Source organism: Hibiscus syriacus, unplaced genomic scaffold (genome assembly GCF_006381635.1).
Source record: "Hibiscus syriacus cultivar Baekdansim isolate YM2019G1 unplaced genomic scaffold, ASM638163v2 tig00002840_pilon, whole genome shotgun sequence".
NCBI lineage: Eukaryota > Viridiplantae > Streptophyta > Magnoliopsida > Malvales > Malvaceae > Hibiscus > Hibiscus syriacus.
Genome location: NW_024061947.1, coordinates 9,840,747 through 9,860,293, shown reverse-complemented (window position 1 = coordinate 9,860,293; position 19,547 = coordinate 9,840,747). Strand labels below are relative to the sequence as shown.

The 19,547-nt window shown below is 34.5% G+C and overlaps 1 protein-coding gene, 2 long non-coding RNA genes and 2 pseudogenes across 3 annotated transcripts; 2 read left to right on the top strand and 3 right to left on the bottom strand.

Annotated features, from left to right (window-relative positions):
* Positions 1 to 798: 798 nt before the first annotated feature.
* Positions 799 to 13,012, bottom strand: LOC120152684 (annotated as a pseudogene).
* Positions 6,683 to 7,587, bottom strand: LOC120153856. Its single transcript, XR_005518825.1, has 3 exons — positions 7,551 to 7,587; positions 7,102 to 7,161; positions 6,683 to 6,832 (listed from the first exon to the last, which is right to left on the bottom strand). It is a non-coding gene; the product is annotated as an uncharacterized LOC120153856 (long non-coding RNA).
* A 2,027-nt stretch (positions 13,013 to 15,039) lies between the features above and the next one.
* Positions 15,040 to 15,686, top strand: LOC120153849. The gene is made up of 3 exons (XR_005518824.1): positions 15,040 to 15,234; positions 15,390 to 15,455; positions 15,571 to 15,686. It is a non-coding gene; the product is annotated as an uncharacterized LOC120153849 (long non-coding RNA).
* A 204-nt stretch (positions 15,687 to 15,890) lies between these two features.
* Positions 15,891 to 17,727, top strand: LOC120152675 (annotated as a pseudogene).
* Positions 17,728 to 17,997: 270 nt separating this feature from the next.
* Positions 17,998 to 19,427, bottom strand: LOC120153838 (small nuclear ribonucleoprotein SmD3b-like). Its single transcript, XM_039165712.1, has 5 exons — positions 19,155 to 19,427; positions 18,669 to 18,721; positions 18,469 to 18,535; positions 18,328 to 18,384; positions 17,998 to 18,210 (listed from the first exon to the last, which is right to left on the bottom strand). Exons 1-5 carry the CDS (start codon positions 19,311 to 19,313, stop codon positions 18,148 to 18,150), a joined length of 399 nt encoding a protein of 132 aa, XP_039021643.1. The 5' UTR covers positions 19,314 to 19,427; the 3' UTR covers positions 17,998 to 18,147.
* Positions 19,428 to 19,547: the final 120 nt, after the last annotated feature.

Below are 19,547 nucleotides of genomic sequence, written 5' to 3'. Positions count from 1 at the left end.
AATAACAAAACATTAAAAGTAAATTATTAATTACTATTATATTTTTCAATTATTTATAAACGAGTAAAATACCAAATTATAAATAAATTTCAGTGTAATGTCGATTAAATATAATATGTAAATTTTGTTTTAGTGCAAATAAATCATATGATAATATTAAATTTCGTTTGTAAATGAAAAATTTATTATCAATACTTAAAAGTAATTTTTCATTATATACATTGTTACAGCTATGATGAACTTAAGTAATTTGAGTATTACACAAATATTTCAAAGTTGAAATAATAACAGACAAAGATTTATGTAATTTTATACATTTTATATAAATAAATATTACTAACATTTTTATATTTGGATAACATTGATTTAATTTTCATTTAAATGTATCTTATTTTAGGATTTTTTTCCTAAAATTATTTGAATATGAAGGAAAAATGACATACCATTGAACGGCAAAAATAAATGGCAGGGCAGCTGTCGCCAGTGATGTACTAGGACGTGATTAAGGGAATTGGTTTGTCTGACTTTTTTTTAAGAGTCTTGGCGATTACTCGTTCTTAATAGATATACACATAAATAAAATATTTATATATATTATTAGTCACTTAAAATTAATTTATATAATTGATTACATATATAAAATTACAGTTTATTTAAATTTAATTTGATTTCACCTTTTCACTCTAATTTATTTTACAACCAACTTTATGTTTGAATCCTTCGAAATAAATAATAGAAAAACTTACTAATAACGAGCATTAGCAGATAGAAAAAAAAAGATCTATCTACAACTCTATATGTATATGGTTGAGAAAATTTATGGAATATTTTCACACTTGCTCATAAGCTGTGAAAGAGCATTTGCTTTCCTCTGAGCTCTATTTGTTCCACTCCGGCTGATCTCAACTAAATGCTCATATACACCAAACTGAAAGGCTGCAAGCCTGCAAGGATGTGCGATGAATTACTCCAACTCAGCTCGAGAAGAACCGAGATTGCACACTCCTTGTTCTTAATTAGGTGCTCCATCTTTGATGAAATCGACCAGGGTTTGGGTGAACGAGAGGTGTCCGATCGCCTGTCTCCCCAACGCGACGGTGACGAGAAGTAAAAAGATGGAGAGGGCCTCATCGACTATGCCTTGGTTCTTGTCCTCGAGTAACTCCAGTAATGGTGGGACAATGCCTGCTTCAATAGCACGTTCCTTGTTCAAATGTTTAAGAGATAAGCTGAACAGTGCGGTGACCGCGTCTCGTTTACCTCCAGTTGTGCCATTCTGCAACAAGTCAACAAGCGGCGGAATGCCGTTTCCGAAAGCTGTCGTCACTTTGTTCTCGTTGAGCATCCTCTTGTTGGACTCATCGATGGATAAATTCAGTAGAGCTGTAATGTTCTTGGATTTTGGAGTCCGGATAGGACAACAGATGAACTAATCGTGGGAATTGGGATTGCTCCATTTTTGATGAACTAATCGTGGGAATTGGGATTGCTCCATTTTTGGTGATCAAAACTCTGGCCTCTGGATTTTCCTTGGAAAGCAAACGGATATTCTTCACGACTTTTCTCTGAAGTACTTCTAATTGACTGGAAGATAGTTCTTTAACCAGACATGTTATTTCGTTTTCGTGATCAACAATCTCTTGGAAGATGTTTGATCCTCTTTCTCGGGGAGATGAGAGTTGTTCTTCTCACACCAATGTGTGATAAGGTTCTTGAAGACATAATTTGGTGCCACTGACAAGTAGCTAGAGTCTCTCTGGTCTTTGGACAAGTTCGATGGTTAGAACCAAACCAATTCTCGATGCTCTCCCTTTCAAATGTCTGAATTTCATGGTGACCAATCATGTAAAAATAATCCATACACGTACACACACACAGACACACACACGCACACGCACACACACACACGTACGCGCGCACGCATACACGTCCACTGGCAAATGACAATAATAACGGGATCTCGGGATCTCTCATTATATCAAGTGTGATGGGACGGAGGAACTCGGAAGGGATGGCCAAAGATTGGGATTTCTCCGATATCTGAGTCGTGGAAGGATGATAAAGAATATTGGTAATATCCATGCCGAAAAACTGCTTGAATTTGTTGAGAAGGCGTCTAATCTGCTGCAGTGTAGACTCTGAAATGCCGCCTCTTTCTCTAGCAAGTTTCTGTACAGCTATGGTTTCCGTCTTCAAGTCATCGACAGTATGTAGCTGTCACACTCCAATTTTGATTGTAAAAATAATTAATTAATTTTGGGGACCAAACTGTAAAATTCTTAAACCTCAAGGGTCAGTTTCCTAAATTTCAGGAAAATCAAGAAATTTAACCTGAATTTGCCCATCACTTTCAGCCAAAAACAATAAATGAAAATAGGAGGATAGGGTAATTTGAACCAGTGACCTGAGATGGCCACCCATGCCTTAGTCTCAAAAAGAGATTAAAATATTTTTTAAGCTTAAATGGATGGGATTTTAAATACCTAAATCTTCCCCAATTCGTTTTGAAATCAAAATCCCTAAAATTAAAAAAGCCCCAAATCTTTGCAGCCATCGGCCTGTCCATCATTGATTCCGATCGCCGTTACTAACACTGCCTCCTCCGACATGTTCTCCGTCCACCTGCGACCAAAACACGACCACCCTTCTCCCGAGTAGTCGCGTCGTTTAGTTGTTAATAAGTCGTTGAACGTTCGTCGAAAATCAAGATAGTTGTCGATTCGAGTCGATCCCGGTGTCTGGTGACTTCACCGCTAGAACCCCTGACTCGTTCCGGTCAAGAACTGACCAGGCTCGTTGCTCTTTTGTCGCTCATTCGTCGATCGTTGTTGTGGTTAACCTCCGAGCTATTTTCCATTCATTTCACCTTGTTTTGCCTTGATATCTGATTGAATTTGGGTTGTTTATGGTGAGTAAAGGACAAGAGTAATTGGTCGTTCGCCCCTGTCATTTTCGTCGACGCACGTACATCCTAGGAATCTGTGAGAGACTTCCAGACTGGTCTGGACTAGTCCAAACTATTCGAACCTGTCTAGGCCTCTTGACTCGAACCGGTTTTGTTGGAATAAGCCGAGTCGCTTACTGAGCAGAGCCGCTGACCGAATCGAGCCATCGTTGACTTTGAATTAAATTTGACTTTGACCAGGGGTTACTTTGATTGTTGAAGAAAAATTGACTTTTTTTTTAGAAGTCATCTTATGTGTTTTTTTGACATCATGGTTTCGAATTTGAAGTTCGATTCGTTAAATTCAAACCCAATAAGCTATTTTTCAGCATTTTATCTCATGATTCAATACAAATTTTCACATTTAAGTTTTTATGCAAATTGTTTTACCATGTATTTAAGACATTATGGGCGTGGAATTAAATTTCGAGAGCAATTGAATGAAGTTTAATTGGTCGATCGATGTTGCTTGGAAATTAAGGTATTGCATTACTACTTTTTGCATGCTTTAAGGAACATGTTAGTATTGGTTGCATGAATAAAAATTATTGGTCAATTATGTGTAGTTAATTATTGCTTATGGTAAGAAATTAGTAAATCGTATAAGACTCGGATAACCCTTATAAGAAATTGGAGGACTAATTAGAAATAAATTCAAGTTCAATGATTTATCATTAAATTAATTAACCTCAAGATCTGTAAATTCTAATTATTTTCGTTAAAAGTTAAATGCCAGAAATACATGGGTAAGAAATTATGAAAATACCTATGTGATGTAAAAAGACAAGGATTGCTCTAGGAAGTGGAAATAACCCTAAAAAGTTATACTTGACCCGATAAAACAAATGTTCCCACCTACTAAGTGTTGGTTTTGTTTAGAGAAATCCTGATAATAAATTTTAGCCTCCGAGCGGGAAGAATAATTAGAAATTCGATTATTGAGTAAACACCTGAAGATGAATCTACTAGAAGTAATGCATATGACAAAATTGATCAATTTGACTGAAATACTCTTGAAATGAAAAAAGACTGGATCTCCTAAGACAATGGAAATTAATATGGAATTCTGAGATGACTAAAATAACTCGATTATTGAAATGACCCTAATACCCTCGTGATCTAGATTAAGGAAATGTCTGGGGATAAGTTTTGAAAGTACAATGACACATTAAATATTGTTATTGCCCCTAAAGTTTATGGAGAAGACCCAAACACGTCAGTCTTGATGGATAAGATTATAATACCTAAATAATTAATATCATCGGAATACCTATTCGTCCCTCAAGATCTGTTTCATTGGTGATTTGATGATGATCAGTTCAACTAGTGTAATCAGTATTAAGAAATGAATATTTTGAAAGATACTAGACCGATTGATTAGTGAGTATTGCACTGTTGAAATATGTTTAACCTGATTGACCCAAAATCCTGATAATTCGATATAAATTCTGAATAAGGTAAGTTATCTTTTTACCCTTATTGAGTTAAATTATTAAGAATTCTTCAAAAAATCAAAATGTCAAAAAATATCCCTGAATGCTAGATTAATGGAATCACTCACGTTACATATGGATTTTAAATAAATCTGATATAAAGATTCTTGAATACCTTCTTGATACACCCTAAATCGTAAATAGTCACGAAACATCAATTTATGAATGTTGATTAGATCTGTTAAATGAACCCTTTAATAGGTACCTCTATTATGAAATCTGACCAATCTACAAAAGTACCACGTTTTCCCTCCCTGATAACTACCATGTCTCCATAAAATATCCGGACCCTCTAATGTGTTCCTTGTGTGATATATTTATTTGTTTTAAATATATATAAGAACTGCCAAATACACATGATTGTTTTAACTAATTTTCCTGATTTTCCTAAATTCAATTTTTACTGATCTGAAATTTTTTATGGTCTGGTACCTGTTATCTGGATTACTGTTACTGTAAAATGTCTGATTTATGATATTCTAATTTTACCGGTTTTATCTGAAACTATTTTATAGGGGTACTGCCTGTGTCAATGTCTGGAGACTTTGAGGTTCATCTAGTTGATAATTCATTTATGTTCTGATTATTCATATTGGACTCCTAGATCCTAGGGGTCTAGGGTAAGTCCTTATGGATGCATGTTTTGTGGATTTGTATTTGGTGTACGGTTGGAGAGTAACTTTTTATTTTAAATAAAAACCCATCTCTGATTTCTGTTTTTTGATATAATATATCTAGCTCCCAACCTCTGATATTATTAGTTACTATTAAACTGATTTATAGTGGGGTAATGATTGAGTAGGATTATGGAGACTCTGAAGTTTAGCTAGCTAGTAATTCCTTTCCGTTTTGATCATTCTCATTATGGAGAGTAACTATAACAAAATAGAGTTTTAGAGGCGTTTTTAGTTCTATAGCGGCGTTTTTAAGTGCCGCTAAAAGCACTCACGGCGATAGTAAAAACGCCGCAAGAAACGCTGTCCATACCAGCGCCACTAATGTTGGCGGCGTTTGTGATATAAAAACGCTACAAAAAGTCAAGATCTATAGCGGCGTTTTAGGAACAAACGCCGCAAAAGGTCGAGATCTATAGCGGCGTTTTTGGATACAAACGCCGCAAAATGTCAAGTTCTCTAGCGGCGTTTTTGCCAAAAACGCTGCAAAAGGGTAAATATATAGCTGCGTTATTGGATACAAACGTCGCAAAAGGTCAAGATCTATAGCGGGTTTTTGGAAAAAACGTCGCAAAAGGTTAGATATATAGCGGCTTTTTTTGATACAAACGCCGCAAAAGGTCAGATCTGTAGCGGTGTTTTTGGACACAAACGCTGCAAAAGGTCAGATCTATAGCGGCGTTTTTTGATATAAATGCCGCTAATTACCATTCTTTAGCTAAAATTAATTGATATTTTGCATATTACATTCTTCCTATACATCACCTAAATTTAATATCATGTAACTTTATATAAATAACAACCACCATAAATTTTATCAAAAAAATAAATTAAAATTTATAAACATTAAAATATATTCATTACTTCGAAAATATTAAGTTCAAGTCCACATATGGAAAGAAAAATAAATTAGTATACATATAATATAAGCTACAAATGCCATTTGGTTGGATTCCTGACCTAAAAGCCATTCCAAATTTTCTTGGAGATTCAACTTCTGCAACTCCTCCCATTTTTCTCTGTCTACAACCATTTTCAAGGTTATTGGACATTTCTTAATGGAAAGCATAAGCAAATGATGATCTCTTACAACCTCCCTCTATCTACTGGCCAAGTCTTCCAACATTTTTGAAATTTCAGCGAATTCGGGTCTACAAGATGGATCCTGTTGCCAGCATCTCTCCAACATCTCCACAAAATTTGGGTGAGTATGCGTAGGAATAAAAGGCATTAAACCCTAAAATTGACACAAGGAAAGATCTCTTTTTCTTCAAGTCTATTATGCTGGTATGAACTAGAAATCTTGTAAAGCCAATAAGCAAACTGAACTTTCCAAATACTTTATGCATGTGAATCAAGCGATATATATATATAAGGATAGTGGATATACATTGATATGCATGCTACTAAAACAAACGAGTTTTGCTAAGCTCTACCTTTTAAAAGAATACCTTCTGGACTACACCCTACAACTGCTTGATTTTTCCTATCCTAAACCATAAACTACTAGAAGAAAAGATAAACCAGAATGAATCAAAAGAAAGGAGCCAGAGAACTTCAACGACAAGTTTTTCAAAATCTAAATACGACATCTACGCAAGAATGTCTTCTTCATCATCGAAGCTCAAATTCAATGTCTGTAACTTGAATCCTGCACCCTGTATGAGCTCCACCAAATTGGATGCCACTCTGGTAGCTTGGACCGTCGTCTGTTTAGTTAACTGAGAAAGAACGAAATAAAGACGGGAAAACTCTATGAATGAATATAATGTAGAAAACTAGATGAATGAACCATGGATTAAAGTTAGGAGTCCTAGAGAAAAGGGTCTTGTAATAAAGACAGGAAAAACAGACTGATTGTTTTGTTTAATTTTTGTTCATTCAACTATGAATTCGAGTTTTATGACCCGATAGATCAAAGGTGCTCATGGGAAGTGATCTGAAAGCTTAAATACAAGATATATCAATCAACAACAAAAAGAACACTCACCTCAACAGTACCAATACACTCAAGGACTTGAACCTTCAAGTTGGAAACACCTTCGGCTCCCTGCAACAAACAAATAAATTATCCCAACAGATTCAATTATAGTATATACTCTAAACAAAATCAAAGAACCTCCCATTAATAATATCGACATAAACATAGTAGTACAATTAAACAACAATATGATTATAGATTTTTCTCTTTTACTTTTCGGTGAGAGATAATACAAGGCAACCATGTGAAATCTCTTCCTCTGCAAGAAGCCATTTTCTAAGGGATCAAGTGAAACACTGGACTATGATCGGGACACCGGATGAAGTAAGAAGTAGATTCCTCCCCTTCATTCAATCTGAAGATAAATCTACCTAGTTGCCTGTTAAAATGATCATTTTTGTCTGCAAAACCTAAATGTTGCTATAATTTGCTTGAAAGTCAAAAGGTTGATTATATACCTCTAATGCCTTACTCGCCTTTGGAATTTCAGCTTCATTCAACATTTCATCTGCCTTCAAACAATCAAGATTGATTGTTAGTGACCTATGAATGAATAGTTCCAAGAGAAAAAATTTGCAGACAAATATACAATTTCAAGCAAAAACTAGTCAATGGAACCGATTTCTGCCTAATTTCAAGAATTCAAATTCTATGCAATAAGTAATTGAAAGATGCACCCCTAGTGGAGATTTTTTAAGCACTACTATAAAACATGATACATTTTTCCAGAATTCAGTAACAAATAGATAAACATCTAAGAAAAACTCAAAAAAGAAGTTCAAAATCCAACATTATCTAAAGCAACCCTTTGACAAAGATAATGACAATTCCCCCTTAGTTAATGAAAAACAAATTGAACTTTTTTCATAATTTAAGTAGCAAAGTGAAAAAACCCATACCTGGAAATACATTCTGAGAGTGTCAGAGGGAGAGTCAGGAACAGAAACAGAGTCTTGTTGCTCAGCAACAGCTGTTTCTCCTTCTTCAGCAGACTTGAGTTTCCAAGTCCCATGAAGAGTTTTGGTCGTTTTGGAGGACAAGGATAAGTTGTTGGACGACTAGATAAGAATAAACTTTAATATAAACAAGATCGAATATATAATTTCATGTTAGGGATCAAAATATAATGTTTTAGGGGACAAACTTATAATAATTCAGAAGAGATGAAAATAAGTTATTAATAAAAATTATATAAAAATAGATAAAATATATGAGAATTTAAAATTTTCATGAGAGACTGTTCTTATCCTTCTTAGCAGGTCAATAATACATTATTTCTCAAAAAATGAGAAAAATATACTCCATTTATAATATAATGATCCAAATATTAAATATTATTTAAATGATCAAACACTTAATTTTACTAATCAATTAATTGTTGATAAAATATTTTACTAATAAATGAATAATAAATGAATCCTTCAGTCATATTTAGTCTTAAAAAATTTATTGGAACTGGACGAAATGATAAATCTTTTATTTTTGAAAAATAATGAAAAAATTAAAGTTTTTCCCCTAACTATTCACATTAATTACGCTAATTCATACAACTGCTTCTGTTCTATTAGAGGGACGACTTTTTGAATAAATCCAGCTTGGCCCTTTAAAATTTTAATCCTTTATTACATAAGTTTACTTATTCACCTTCCATGGACCAAGAGTAGATAATATGTCAGAGAGCTGCATGAAACTGCTTAGGAAAATAATTTTAATCATTAATATAATCATGGTCTGGAATGTCATCAAAAGTGTCATCCCTCATAAATTCATATGTGCTTGCTCAATGAAATAGTTATAGTTTAAAACAAAATTGAATAGGTTATGCAACTCTTATTTGTAGTATTGAATGAATTGTAATCAACTCTGAGTTTCAAGGTCTGCTTATGACATACTTGTAAACAAGAATAAATGCAAGAAACATAAGATCCACAACCTTTATCAAAAAAAAAAAAAAAAGAAACATAAGATCATCTTAAAACTGAGCTCAAATTCAGAATATGCAAAATAAAGTTTGATTTTAGACAAATAAAATTACGGTATTCTATTTATTACACATCCTTTTCGAGTCTCCTAGATACCTCTATGTACATATAGCAAGTTAAAAAATCATAAAACGAAAATGACAGAAGCGTACCGAAAATCGGTTGATGGATTAACACCTTGCCACCCCATCTCTTTCCACTGTTCATAGATCAAGCCTGTTATAACAACATTGGGAAAGGTAATGTTCCACAATTTCATGAGAGCTTTCTGTCACACCAAAGGCTCATAGTTAGAAAAGATGGAAAACAATATGGATGTTAAAAGAATGAAGAAAATGTCTGATGGTCGGGATGAGTCTCGTCAAAGGGTACGTGTAGTCGTGCTTGAAGCTTTCGAAGTCTTTGTTACTGATCAGAATTAGTATATATATATATATATATATAAATATATATATATATATATATATATATATCAATTTTATTATTACTGGAGCTGAGAATGGAATGAAGATGTTTATATGTATATGTAATATATATGTACATACACATGATAGATCAATACAAATCACCCTAACAAATTATCCTGGCACATCACTAGACTGAATACCCAATAAACGATGGCAAAATCCAGTTCAATTCTTCTCAAGAAAGTCTAATTTTCTATCGTAATCCGTCTTGTAATGGAGTTCCTAAATCTTTATCAGTCCTAACTTCACATTGTCAATTACCTGAATAGGATTCAAATTGTAGTCAAGAAACTTCTCAGTGCGTTTGACGAAGCGATTGAAGAGCCCTCCTATCCATGATCGTGGTCCAACCATAGCATTAGCTACAATCAGTCGAGGCTGATCAGAGAGAGATATTAAACAATGAGTTGTAAACTGAATGTTGAAAGCTAAAACCATGCTAATTAGGAATGCTGAAAGAATTTATCAAGAAAATCTACTCACTAAAACATTGAGCTAACTGTGATATGAGGTGAGTGGAATTGTGTGGCCATTCCAACTTTAGACGGACTTTCTTTCGTCTCCAGTGAACTTCATCCTCATCAACCTACATTTCAATTTTAAGCAAACCATTTAATACCAATTAGTTTCACATCAGGTTCAAAATTTGGATGTTAAACTTTGTAACTAAGCTCTTAACTATTCATTATATAATGTAAATGCATTCACTCCGAACAAGAGACATAATCATTCAACGCAGAAATGGAAGAGTTTTCCATGATTAAGATTAATGACAAAAACATATTAAGCTAACTGATATGTTTAAGTAATACACTTGTAATTACTCTGTGAAGAGAAGAGCAAGAAGGAAAGAATTGGCGACGCTTCCTTAATATCATGAGAGAATCATGAACAAAAGGATTAGATTTTCATTCCTTTTAACCAAAGGAAAAATGGGCACCAAATGATTGCAGTAAACTCATGAGCCTCCATCCAATTCAACCTTTGTCATCATTAGAGATAGGCCGAATGAATATAATAATGACAAACACAAAGTTTCCTAGAAAAAAAATGAAAAAAGATGAATCATTTTTCATCTCAAGTGCGCAATCAAAGGCCACTTTTTGGTGTAAGAAACGTTTTTGTACCCCAAAATAACAAAGCTTTTCAATATGTAAAGAAAAAAGTCATAAAAGGTAACACCATTTTGTCTCTGGTTCGACAACGACATGAAATGCAAGACAAAAGGGTAAAAAGTAACCTTTTTTGTTACCTCGAAAGCGATTCTCTACCTGTTATTTCATGTATAGTAGCGAAGCAGATGGGTTTGAGGTCTGGCAAAGTGAAACAGCGAAGCAACGAAACAGATGGGCAAAGCAGCGAAGCAACAGATTTGGAGAAAGGAATTTGTGAGATCAACGAAGCAACCAAAGAAGGACTAAGATCGACAGAAATTAATTTATGGGTTTCGGGTAAACGACATAAAGGAAGTAAAGGAAAACCAGAAAGAAAATAAGATGAAAAAGGGCTAGGGTTTTAGAAGATAAAAATACAAACTTTGCGGCATTTTCAATTTCGAACGCCACTAATATCTTGTCAAGTGCGGCGTTTTAACAAAACGACACTAAACGTTAACCCTATTACAGCATTTTTAGTTACAAACGCCACTAAAGTACTATTATGTTGTGGCGTTTGTTGAAAAATGCCACTATGGATGAACCTATTGCAGCGTTTGTACTGAAACGCTGCTAAAATGCTATTTTATAGCGATATTTTTTATAAAAACGCCGCTAAAGTACTACTCACATTACGACGTTTGTTGAAAAAACGCCACTATAGATGAACCTATTGCGGCGTTTGTATAAAAACGTCGCTAAAGTGATACCCTATATAAAAAACGCCGCTAAAATTACCATTTTGTGGCGTTTAGTATGTAAACGCCGCTATATGTTTAAAATTAGTGGCGTTTACTCCTAAAACGCCACTAAAAGCGACGTTGTAGAACAATTTTGCTATAGTAAGTCCTTATAGATGCATGTTCTGGGAAATTTCATATGGAGTGTTCGGGAGGAGGGTATTACAGTGATTTTAAAAATTTGTTTCCTGAAATAAACTACTACTGTTTTTTTGAACCATTTTCTGTTTTATGGGAACACAATAGACGCCTATTTTCAATCTCCTGAACATGATCCTCTGAACTACGAGCTTCTTGTTTGTTACATGAAGAAACATCAATAGAACCTCCGTTCATCACAAAAACCTATAGATGCATGAATCAATAAGGAAAATTTATGCTTAACATTTATCTGCATGTCTTTCAGCATCATCTGATAGTTCTATATTACGGAGCTTCCCAAAGCTCACTCTTTAACTCACAATTTCATGTTAAAGATCTATCTTGTGCAATTATTGACATCAATGGGAGTTCTTTCGGCGTTGCTTGTGGAGTACGATACCAGTGTAATTAGGGAGCATGTAAGTCGCATTCGATTTTATACCAAGTCAGAAACTTGTATGATTTTAATTCTGTTCATAATATATGAATGATTTCTGAACTTGTATTTTATTATAAAATTGTTTTATGATTTTACATGTTTTAATGAAAATTTTAAAATTTTCTTAAATTTTTATTGTGGGTCGCTCCGGTGGCCTTAATGTGACACCTCAGATTGAATCAGAGTACCTGTATCGGTTTGGGGTGTTACATTAGCTCTAGCTTTTTGGCTAGCTCTTTTACGATGGCTGTATCAGCAATATTCAGCATTCCTTTCATCTGTTTTTGAGGATATCGCCATTAAATCTACTGGAGTCTGGAAGCTTTGTATCTTTGTGTATCAGTTCTCTTTTTGGCTCGGGTTAATTGTGTCAGCATCAGTTGAATCTGAATAAACATCAAATTAAGATATAATATTACCAGTAATCAGTGTATTACAAAGGCAAGAAAGATGGCGTTTTCTTACCCGTTCGCTCACTTCGTCTCATACCCGAAGTTCATCGAAAGGCAAATCTTCCAAATTAAGCTTGTGTTAACTTCACGTAAACAATGTGGAACTTGATCATCATAGCCTCACTTTCGAATGCCTTAATTACAAAGGCAAAAACCCAGAATTTTTGTAATCAACAATGAGAATTGACATGTCCTTGTTAATTACCGGGTAAATCTTGCTACCCTCGTTGCAAGTTTTCAATAGCTTCGTGGCCAAACGAATCGCTTTGTTTGACTTAGACAAATAAGCCACACCGTTCGGCTTTTGGGCTGATCGGAGAACGAAGGTGACGATTCTCATCGAAGAAAGGAAAGAAAATCTTCAACCGCCTAACCAGGTTGTAACATTCTTTCTTTTGGGTTCTCCGATAATCCCCGAATCGAGCAACGTATTCGATCATAGTCACCATTTCATCAGCCAAATCGGCCGGAGATTTCGTTTCGTTGTCATCAACAACATTCTCCCATCCTCCATCTTCACCATCCCCGGCATCCATCACCACCATCTCCAAGATATAATCGATCAAAACATTAATCATTTATAAATTTCCTGAGAAACGTGGAGAATAAACCATAACCCTAAATTTGCATGCATGAATGCTGGTACGTGAGTACAATTCTTTGGCGGGCTTTATCTATTGGAATTCAGAAGTTTTTCAGGCGGAGGAGCGCATTGGTCCTAATTTATTAAAATAGATTTGTTTCCAAAGTATGTTACTCTTAAATGGACAGCCATGGTTTCAATGACTGACTAGAAATTTAAAATGGTTTCAGTGACGGATCTAATAATTAAAAAATGGGGTTTAAAATTTTAATGTTCAATTCTAATATTTTAGGTAGGAAAATTTTCTTATTTTTGCATTAACAAATTAAACTAAATTTAATTTTTTTCTCAAAATAATGGGTGTGCAGTAGCTCCATAGGGAGCCACCTACATCCGCCCATGCATGGTTTGCTTTATCTCACAGAACCTTGTGGAATTACTCATCTTCCTAACTTAATAAAATCTAATTAATTTGTCTCAACTATTCATTGTGAACAAAAAAATAGTTTGTACTTTGATCTCCCACACTAACAATTTTGGATTTAGATTTTGTGACTAAAGTATGGTATTGTTGTTAAATATATATTTTAGTATTTGCACTTAGTTTTAAGATATAGTTTGATATTTAAATTTAAATTTTATATTAATTAGGTATGCCAATTGGGTTAGCAAATTTAGATACCAATTTGTAAATTCCTATACAAATCTCAATTGGATCTTAGGTATACCTTGACCCTAGACTGGAAAAGCCACCCCTAATCTAATCTTTTTGTACAAAGAAAATGAACTTGACTTGTTGGTTCAAACTGATAATTGAACTTCACCTTTTGGTCCAAATTGACAATTAGTGATAAATGATTTTTTCGAACTTATTTAAACCATGAAGTCAAATTTAGATACCAATTTATATATATAGTCTCTACTATTGATTTCTTTTAGTTAAATGGTTGTAAATTAGTGTAAAACTAATAAATTTTTGCAGCATATAAGTGGATCTCATCCTCCCATATAAAGTTTAAATAGATAAGGTCAAGTTATAGTTTTAATCCCTATAATATGTTCAAACGTGGAATTTAGTCCTTGTACACTTTTTTCCACGTGTCTTTGTGCTTTAATCTGATTAATTTGATATTTCTACTTTTATAGTATCATTAGTTATTCTGATTAAGGTCCTAACAAAGGTTTTTTTCTTCTTCTTAAAAGCATCTCATCTAACTCATCATGCTAACATAAATCTTTCTTCTTCCCCTTTCTTTTTTGTTTGAATTATGGACGTTTTTAAGAAATTAACCATGTTTGCATTTTAACTGAAATAATTAACAAGTCTAGCTATTTGGACTAACTAACAAGATTACAGAAAACCATTATCAAATCATATAAAATTAAAATATATGAACTAAATCACAAATTTAAACATAATAAATGGATCAATCAAAATTTCTTTGATAAACAAAGGGTTGATTATCTAAGGTTATAAGTTTTATTGTCGACTTTGATTATTTCCATCTTATTATATTTTTAGAGATATTTGAATTAGATGCCCTCTATAATTCAGATTCTAGATTTCTAAACTTTAAAAATATTTTAAATGAATCTTCAAATTATCTGTATCTTTTAATTAAGTCCTTCCATAAATGTAATCATCGACTTATCAATTTGATCTTTAAATGATAACTTAGATTTGATGAAAAATAAATTTAAAATATTTAACTAGATGACAGTAAACAACAGCTAACAGCGGATCACCATTCCGTAATCGAATAAAATTTTTTATGATAATTTTATAATATTTGAAAGTTCAGTGGTCAAAAGGATATTTTAACATAGTTTATATAGCATTTGTGCACTTTACCCTTAAGATTAAGCGTTGCGACCTTTCCTTCAATTAACTAGCCGTTAGATTTGAAGTAGAGAAGTTCCGCCTCTCTGTCTCTACTTAATTTGGCCCCTTCGTGTAGAAGAATAAAAAGAACAGAAACAAACCCAAAATCCTGAACGGTAGAAAGAAAATAAAAAGCGAGCGAGTGAGAGATCACTCGTTGATGTCCACTTTCAAATACCAAACTTGAGTAATCTCTCTTTTTAATTTCATTTTTCCCTTTCTTCCGTTAAGAGAACGTTAAAGGAGACGAAGTTTTTTATTTGGGGTTCGAAAATCAACGAGGAAAATTGTTATTGTTACAGGTTCTTTTTTTACTGTTTTCTTATTGAAGATGATTTATTGATCTTCCTTTCTTTAGTCTTTTAAAAGAAAAGAATTGCTTTAGTCTTGGTCGATGTGTCTTGATTTTGACGACCATAATTTGGGGATTCTTATTGTATATATTCGTTGTTTGTAGATACGGGAAATATGGCTGGATCAGACGAGAACAATCCTGGAGTCATCGGGCCCTCTCATCTTCAAGGTGACTAATGAAACCCCATTTTTCTGTTAACCCAATTTGATGTTTAAATAAAAGGGGATTCTTCAAGATGTTAAGTTTTAAAGAAATTTATTTTCTTTTTAATTTCAAATAAAAGGGGGTTTGCGAGCTGGCAGAGGCGGGAAGTTCGTGGCGGCGACCGGGCAGAATCGAGACGTTGGGCCCAGTTAATCGAGACTTAGTTGGAGCTCCACCTTTCCCTTGTGCTGTCAAAAAGAGACCTTTGTCCGAGTGTGTAATTTCTTAAATTCTTTCGCCCCAGTTTGCTATCGTTGGCTTTGTCTGTGATTCCTGAATGGGATTTTAATAAATGATGTAAATGAGGAGTTTATCTTGGAATTCTTTAGTTGTCCAAAAATGAAACTTTCATTTTAATTGAAAATAGTTCTGCATTTCTCTTTCTCAGCAGCAAGAAACATGAATTTGTAATCAAGACACAGTAAAATTTTCTTTATGTTTTGTGATGTTAGTTTTGGTTTCCATAAGGAAATAGCATATTCTTCTGTCCTTTTTTTGGTAAAGATTCTTCTTATCAGGAAGTTTGCTGCCGAGATGGCTAAAAAGCAGCAAATCAAACCCCAGGTACCAAATTTACAATAATATTTTATGGTTATTATTCAAATTTTGATGTTAATGATTAGTTTCTCTTACAGTTAATAAAGAAATCAGTCCCGCCAGAGCCAGTTCCAAATGAATCTGATGATCGCACTATAACAGATTTAGATGATGACCCCGAGTCTGGTAATGAATCTGATTTACCAATGTTTAAGCAACACGTCGAAGCAATGTTGGAGGATATTGACCGTATGGTATCGGACACCTCCCTTTACTGACTCATCAATCGATTTGTATCATGATTTTTGTTCGAAAGGCATTGATGCTTTGCTTCCATTTGCAGGACGTTGAAATGGAAGATATTGATGAAGAGTTTCTGGACATCGACAACTATGATAAAAACAATCCTCTTGCAGTTGTCGAGTACATTGATGATTTATACAAGTTCTACAGGAAAGCAGAGGTGATTTCATGCTCAATTGAGTAGTTAAATAATTTTCTTTTCGTTCATTTTCTCGAAATTTTCGTTAGTTTTTGCAGTGTATTGGTAGTGTTCCTACAAATTATATGGCACAACAATCCGACATTAACGAGAGGATGAGAGCTATACTCATTGACTGGCTGATAGAGGTAAACGAAATGTTTAATTGGCATTGCTCCTTGTTATGAGATGAATTCGGTAATAATTCAAAATTACATCAATGAATTGATAGGCTCATTGTAAATTTGAGCTGATGGAAGAGACCCTATATCTGACGGTCAATACAATCGATAAATTTTTATCGGTTCATCAAGTAACGAGGAAGAAACTTCAGCTGGTCGGAATAACAGCCATGCTTCTTGCCTGCAAATATGAAGAAGTTTCAGTTCGGTTGTAGAGGATCTGATTCTGATTTCTGACAAGGCTTACAACAGGAAAGAAGTGCTTGACATGGTTAGTGAGATTAAACTGTGTTTTATAATATATTGAATCCATATGTAATAGGGGAATGATACATACATATATATATATATATATATATTCATTTGCAGGAGAAATTGAAGATCAATTCTTTACAATTCAACCTATCTTTTCCAACTCCTTACGTATTTATGAGAAGATTTCTCAAAGCTGCTCAATCCCACAGGAATGTTTGTGACAACAAAACATAGTCATTTTGCTTGTCTTCCAACATTGTCATTAATCTGAGAAGGCTTTAAATGTGACTTTGAACCAGCTTGAGCTTCTGTCGTTCTTCATGATTGAGCTTTGCCTAGTTGAGTGTGAAATGCTTAAATATCCACCTTTATTAGCTGCTGCTGCTATTTTCACTGCGCAGTGTACTATAGTGGGTTAAAGTATTGGAGCAAGACCAGTGAGTGGTATGCTAACTACTCCGAAGAGCAACTTATGTAAAGTGCACTTATCTCCCCTTCTGAAATTACAGTGGAGTTCCCTTGTTCACAGTTAAAAGCTTACTCCTGATAATTCTTGTTTTGATGGTGTAGGGATTGCTCAAGAATGATGGTTACTTTCCATCAGAAGGCAGGGGCAGGGAAACTTACATGCGTATACCGCAATTACTGTACATCTAAGTATGGTTACGCTGCAAAAATTGAACCTGCAACTTTTCTCTTGGAGTCTAAATCCTAGCACAACATAGAAGTATTTGCTTGATTGATCAAATCTGGCCCCCCAGCAGGGAATGGGGATGCATTTGAGCAACCTCATGAACATGATACTTACTCATGCTTTTGTCCCTTGAAGTAAGCCTTTTTTTCTTTGGTTTTCCTCTCTTTTCCGGAGATGATTCCTTTTCTATTTCCCAGAGATTTTGTATGATTAAGTATAAGTGTTCCAGAGAAATAATAAGTATTCCAGCGAAACCAGCTTTTATTTGTTTCAGATCATGGAGCCTATGCAAGCTATCAGAACTGAAAACAGAAGAGTTTTATCTTGTTCAGAAAGCCTTTGTTAAAAAAAAGTCATAGAATTTGGTATTTCAATTTGAACACAACATTTGGTTCCAGGCACCTTAACATCTATCTAATTTCAACGTTTACATCAAATACGGATCCTTACATAAAATATGCTGCTGCTCCTAACAGACGAGATCGGAAAGCAAATCATGAGACCAAGTTATCTACGAATAGATGGCACAGCACCTCTGCCGGATGTTGTGCCACGGCCAGCAGCTTGCGCCTGCAAAACAGAAAAGGTTGACATTTGAGATTGAGAAATGATGCACAGACAGAAGTTAAGGGTTTACAAAAGCATGAGTTCCATCTTCATCACAGGATGGAAGTAACATGATCTTACTTTGGCTCGCATTGCAACAGCTCTACCTCTGCCAACTCCAAGAGAAGAGCTCTTACCCTTCACGAAGTTATAAAATGAAGTCAGAAAATATCCTATAAGGCGTATACTGTTGGTAAACAATAAACTTGCAAGTATGTGTACCTTGATCTTAGCATCCAAGCGTTTGAACATAGGAGCATTCTTCAACATATCCGGTATAACCATGAACCTGTCACAATATGTTTCCTTTTAATATTCAAACAAAGCTTGACGGATCTAAACAAAAACACACACTACAACCCTCAAATACCACCTATGAAACCCATTGAAAACAAAAGGCGAGGGAGAGAGACAGACAGTACCTGACTTTACTGCCTCGAATGAAAACATGCTCAAGCTGTGAAACCTTTCCATCCTGAAATCAAGCCAAAGCATCATCGAATTCAGTTGCAAACTAATGTAAAGATGAAAAGAAGCTAGAGCCAAAGGAAATGGGAAAATGCCTTTAAAAAGGTTTATGCACTTCTGAAAATGGGAACGAGAGGAACTTGCCCTTAGTTTGATTAAACTGGATACTGGATAGAAAACAAAAACAAACTAGAATACACAACCACCACTAATCAAAACTGAAAGAGTGCGATATAGCAGCAAGTGATTGCCGAGTTATATCGTTGAATTCGAGCAGAACTCAATGACCTATTCCTTTCTCATTTATGAACTCAAGTCCAGATTCCTTTCTCATTTTAAGGTTTATCACTAACAGAGCAAAACCCTACGCCCAGAATTCATCAGATCGAAATAAATATAAACGAATCAAACTAAATAAAGGGAAAGGGAAAATGTGGTACTTTAGCAGTGAAGGTGATGTTCTCGAGCTGGCAATTCCAGTTATCCTCGCACTCGACCATGCTTCCTCTGTAAAGCTCTCCACTTTTTAGCTCCACCGTTACGATGTGACCCGACGACTCGTGTAGTAGCTTCACCGGTATGCCCAAACTCCGACTCATTGTTTATCGCTCGCCTGATTTGCTTCTGTGAAACTCGCAAAACCCTAGTGATGAGACTGGGTTATTCGCTGATTACTCCTCATTTCTATTCCCAACTCCGGTTTAGATTTCGGCCCAATTAAAATTGTTCTGCTTGATGGGCTTTAATATAAGACCTTCTCCCAATTGAGTTTTATACCTCTTTCTTGCTCTCTTAGCCCAATATAATCGAAGTAAGGCGTTGTTGAAAAATGG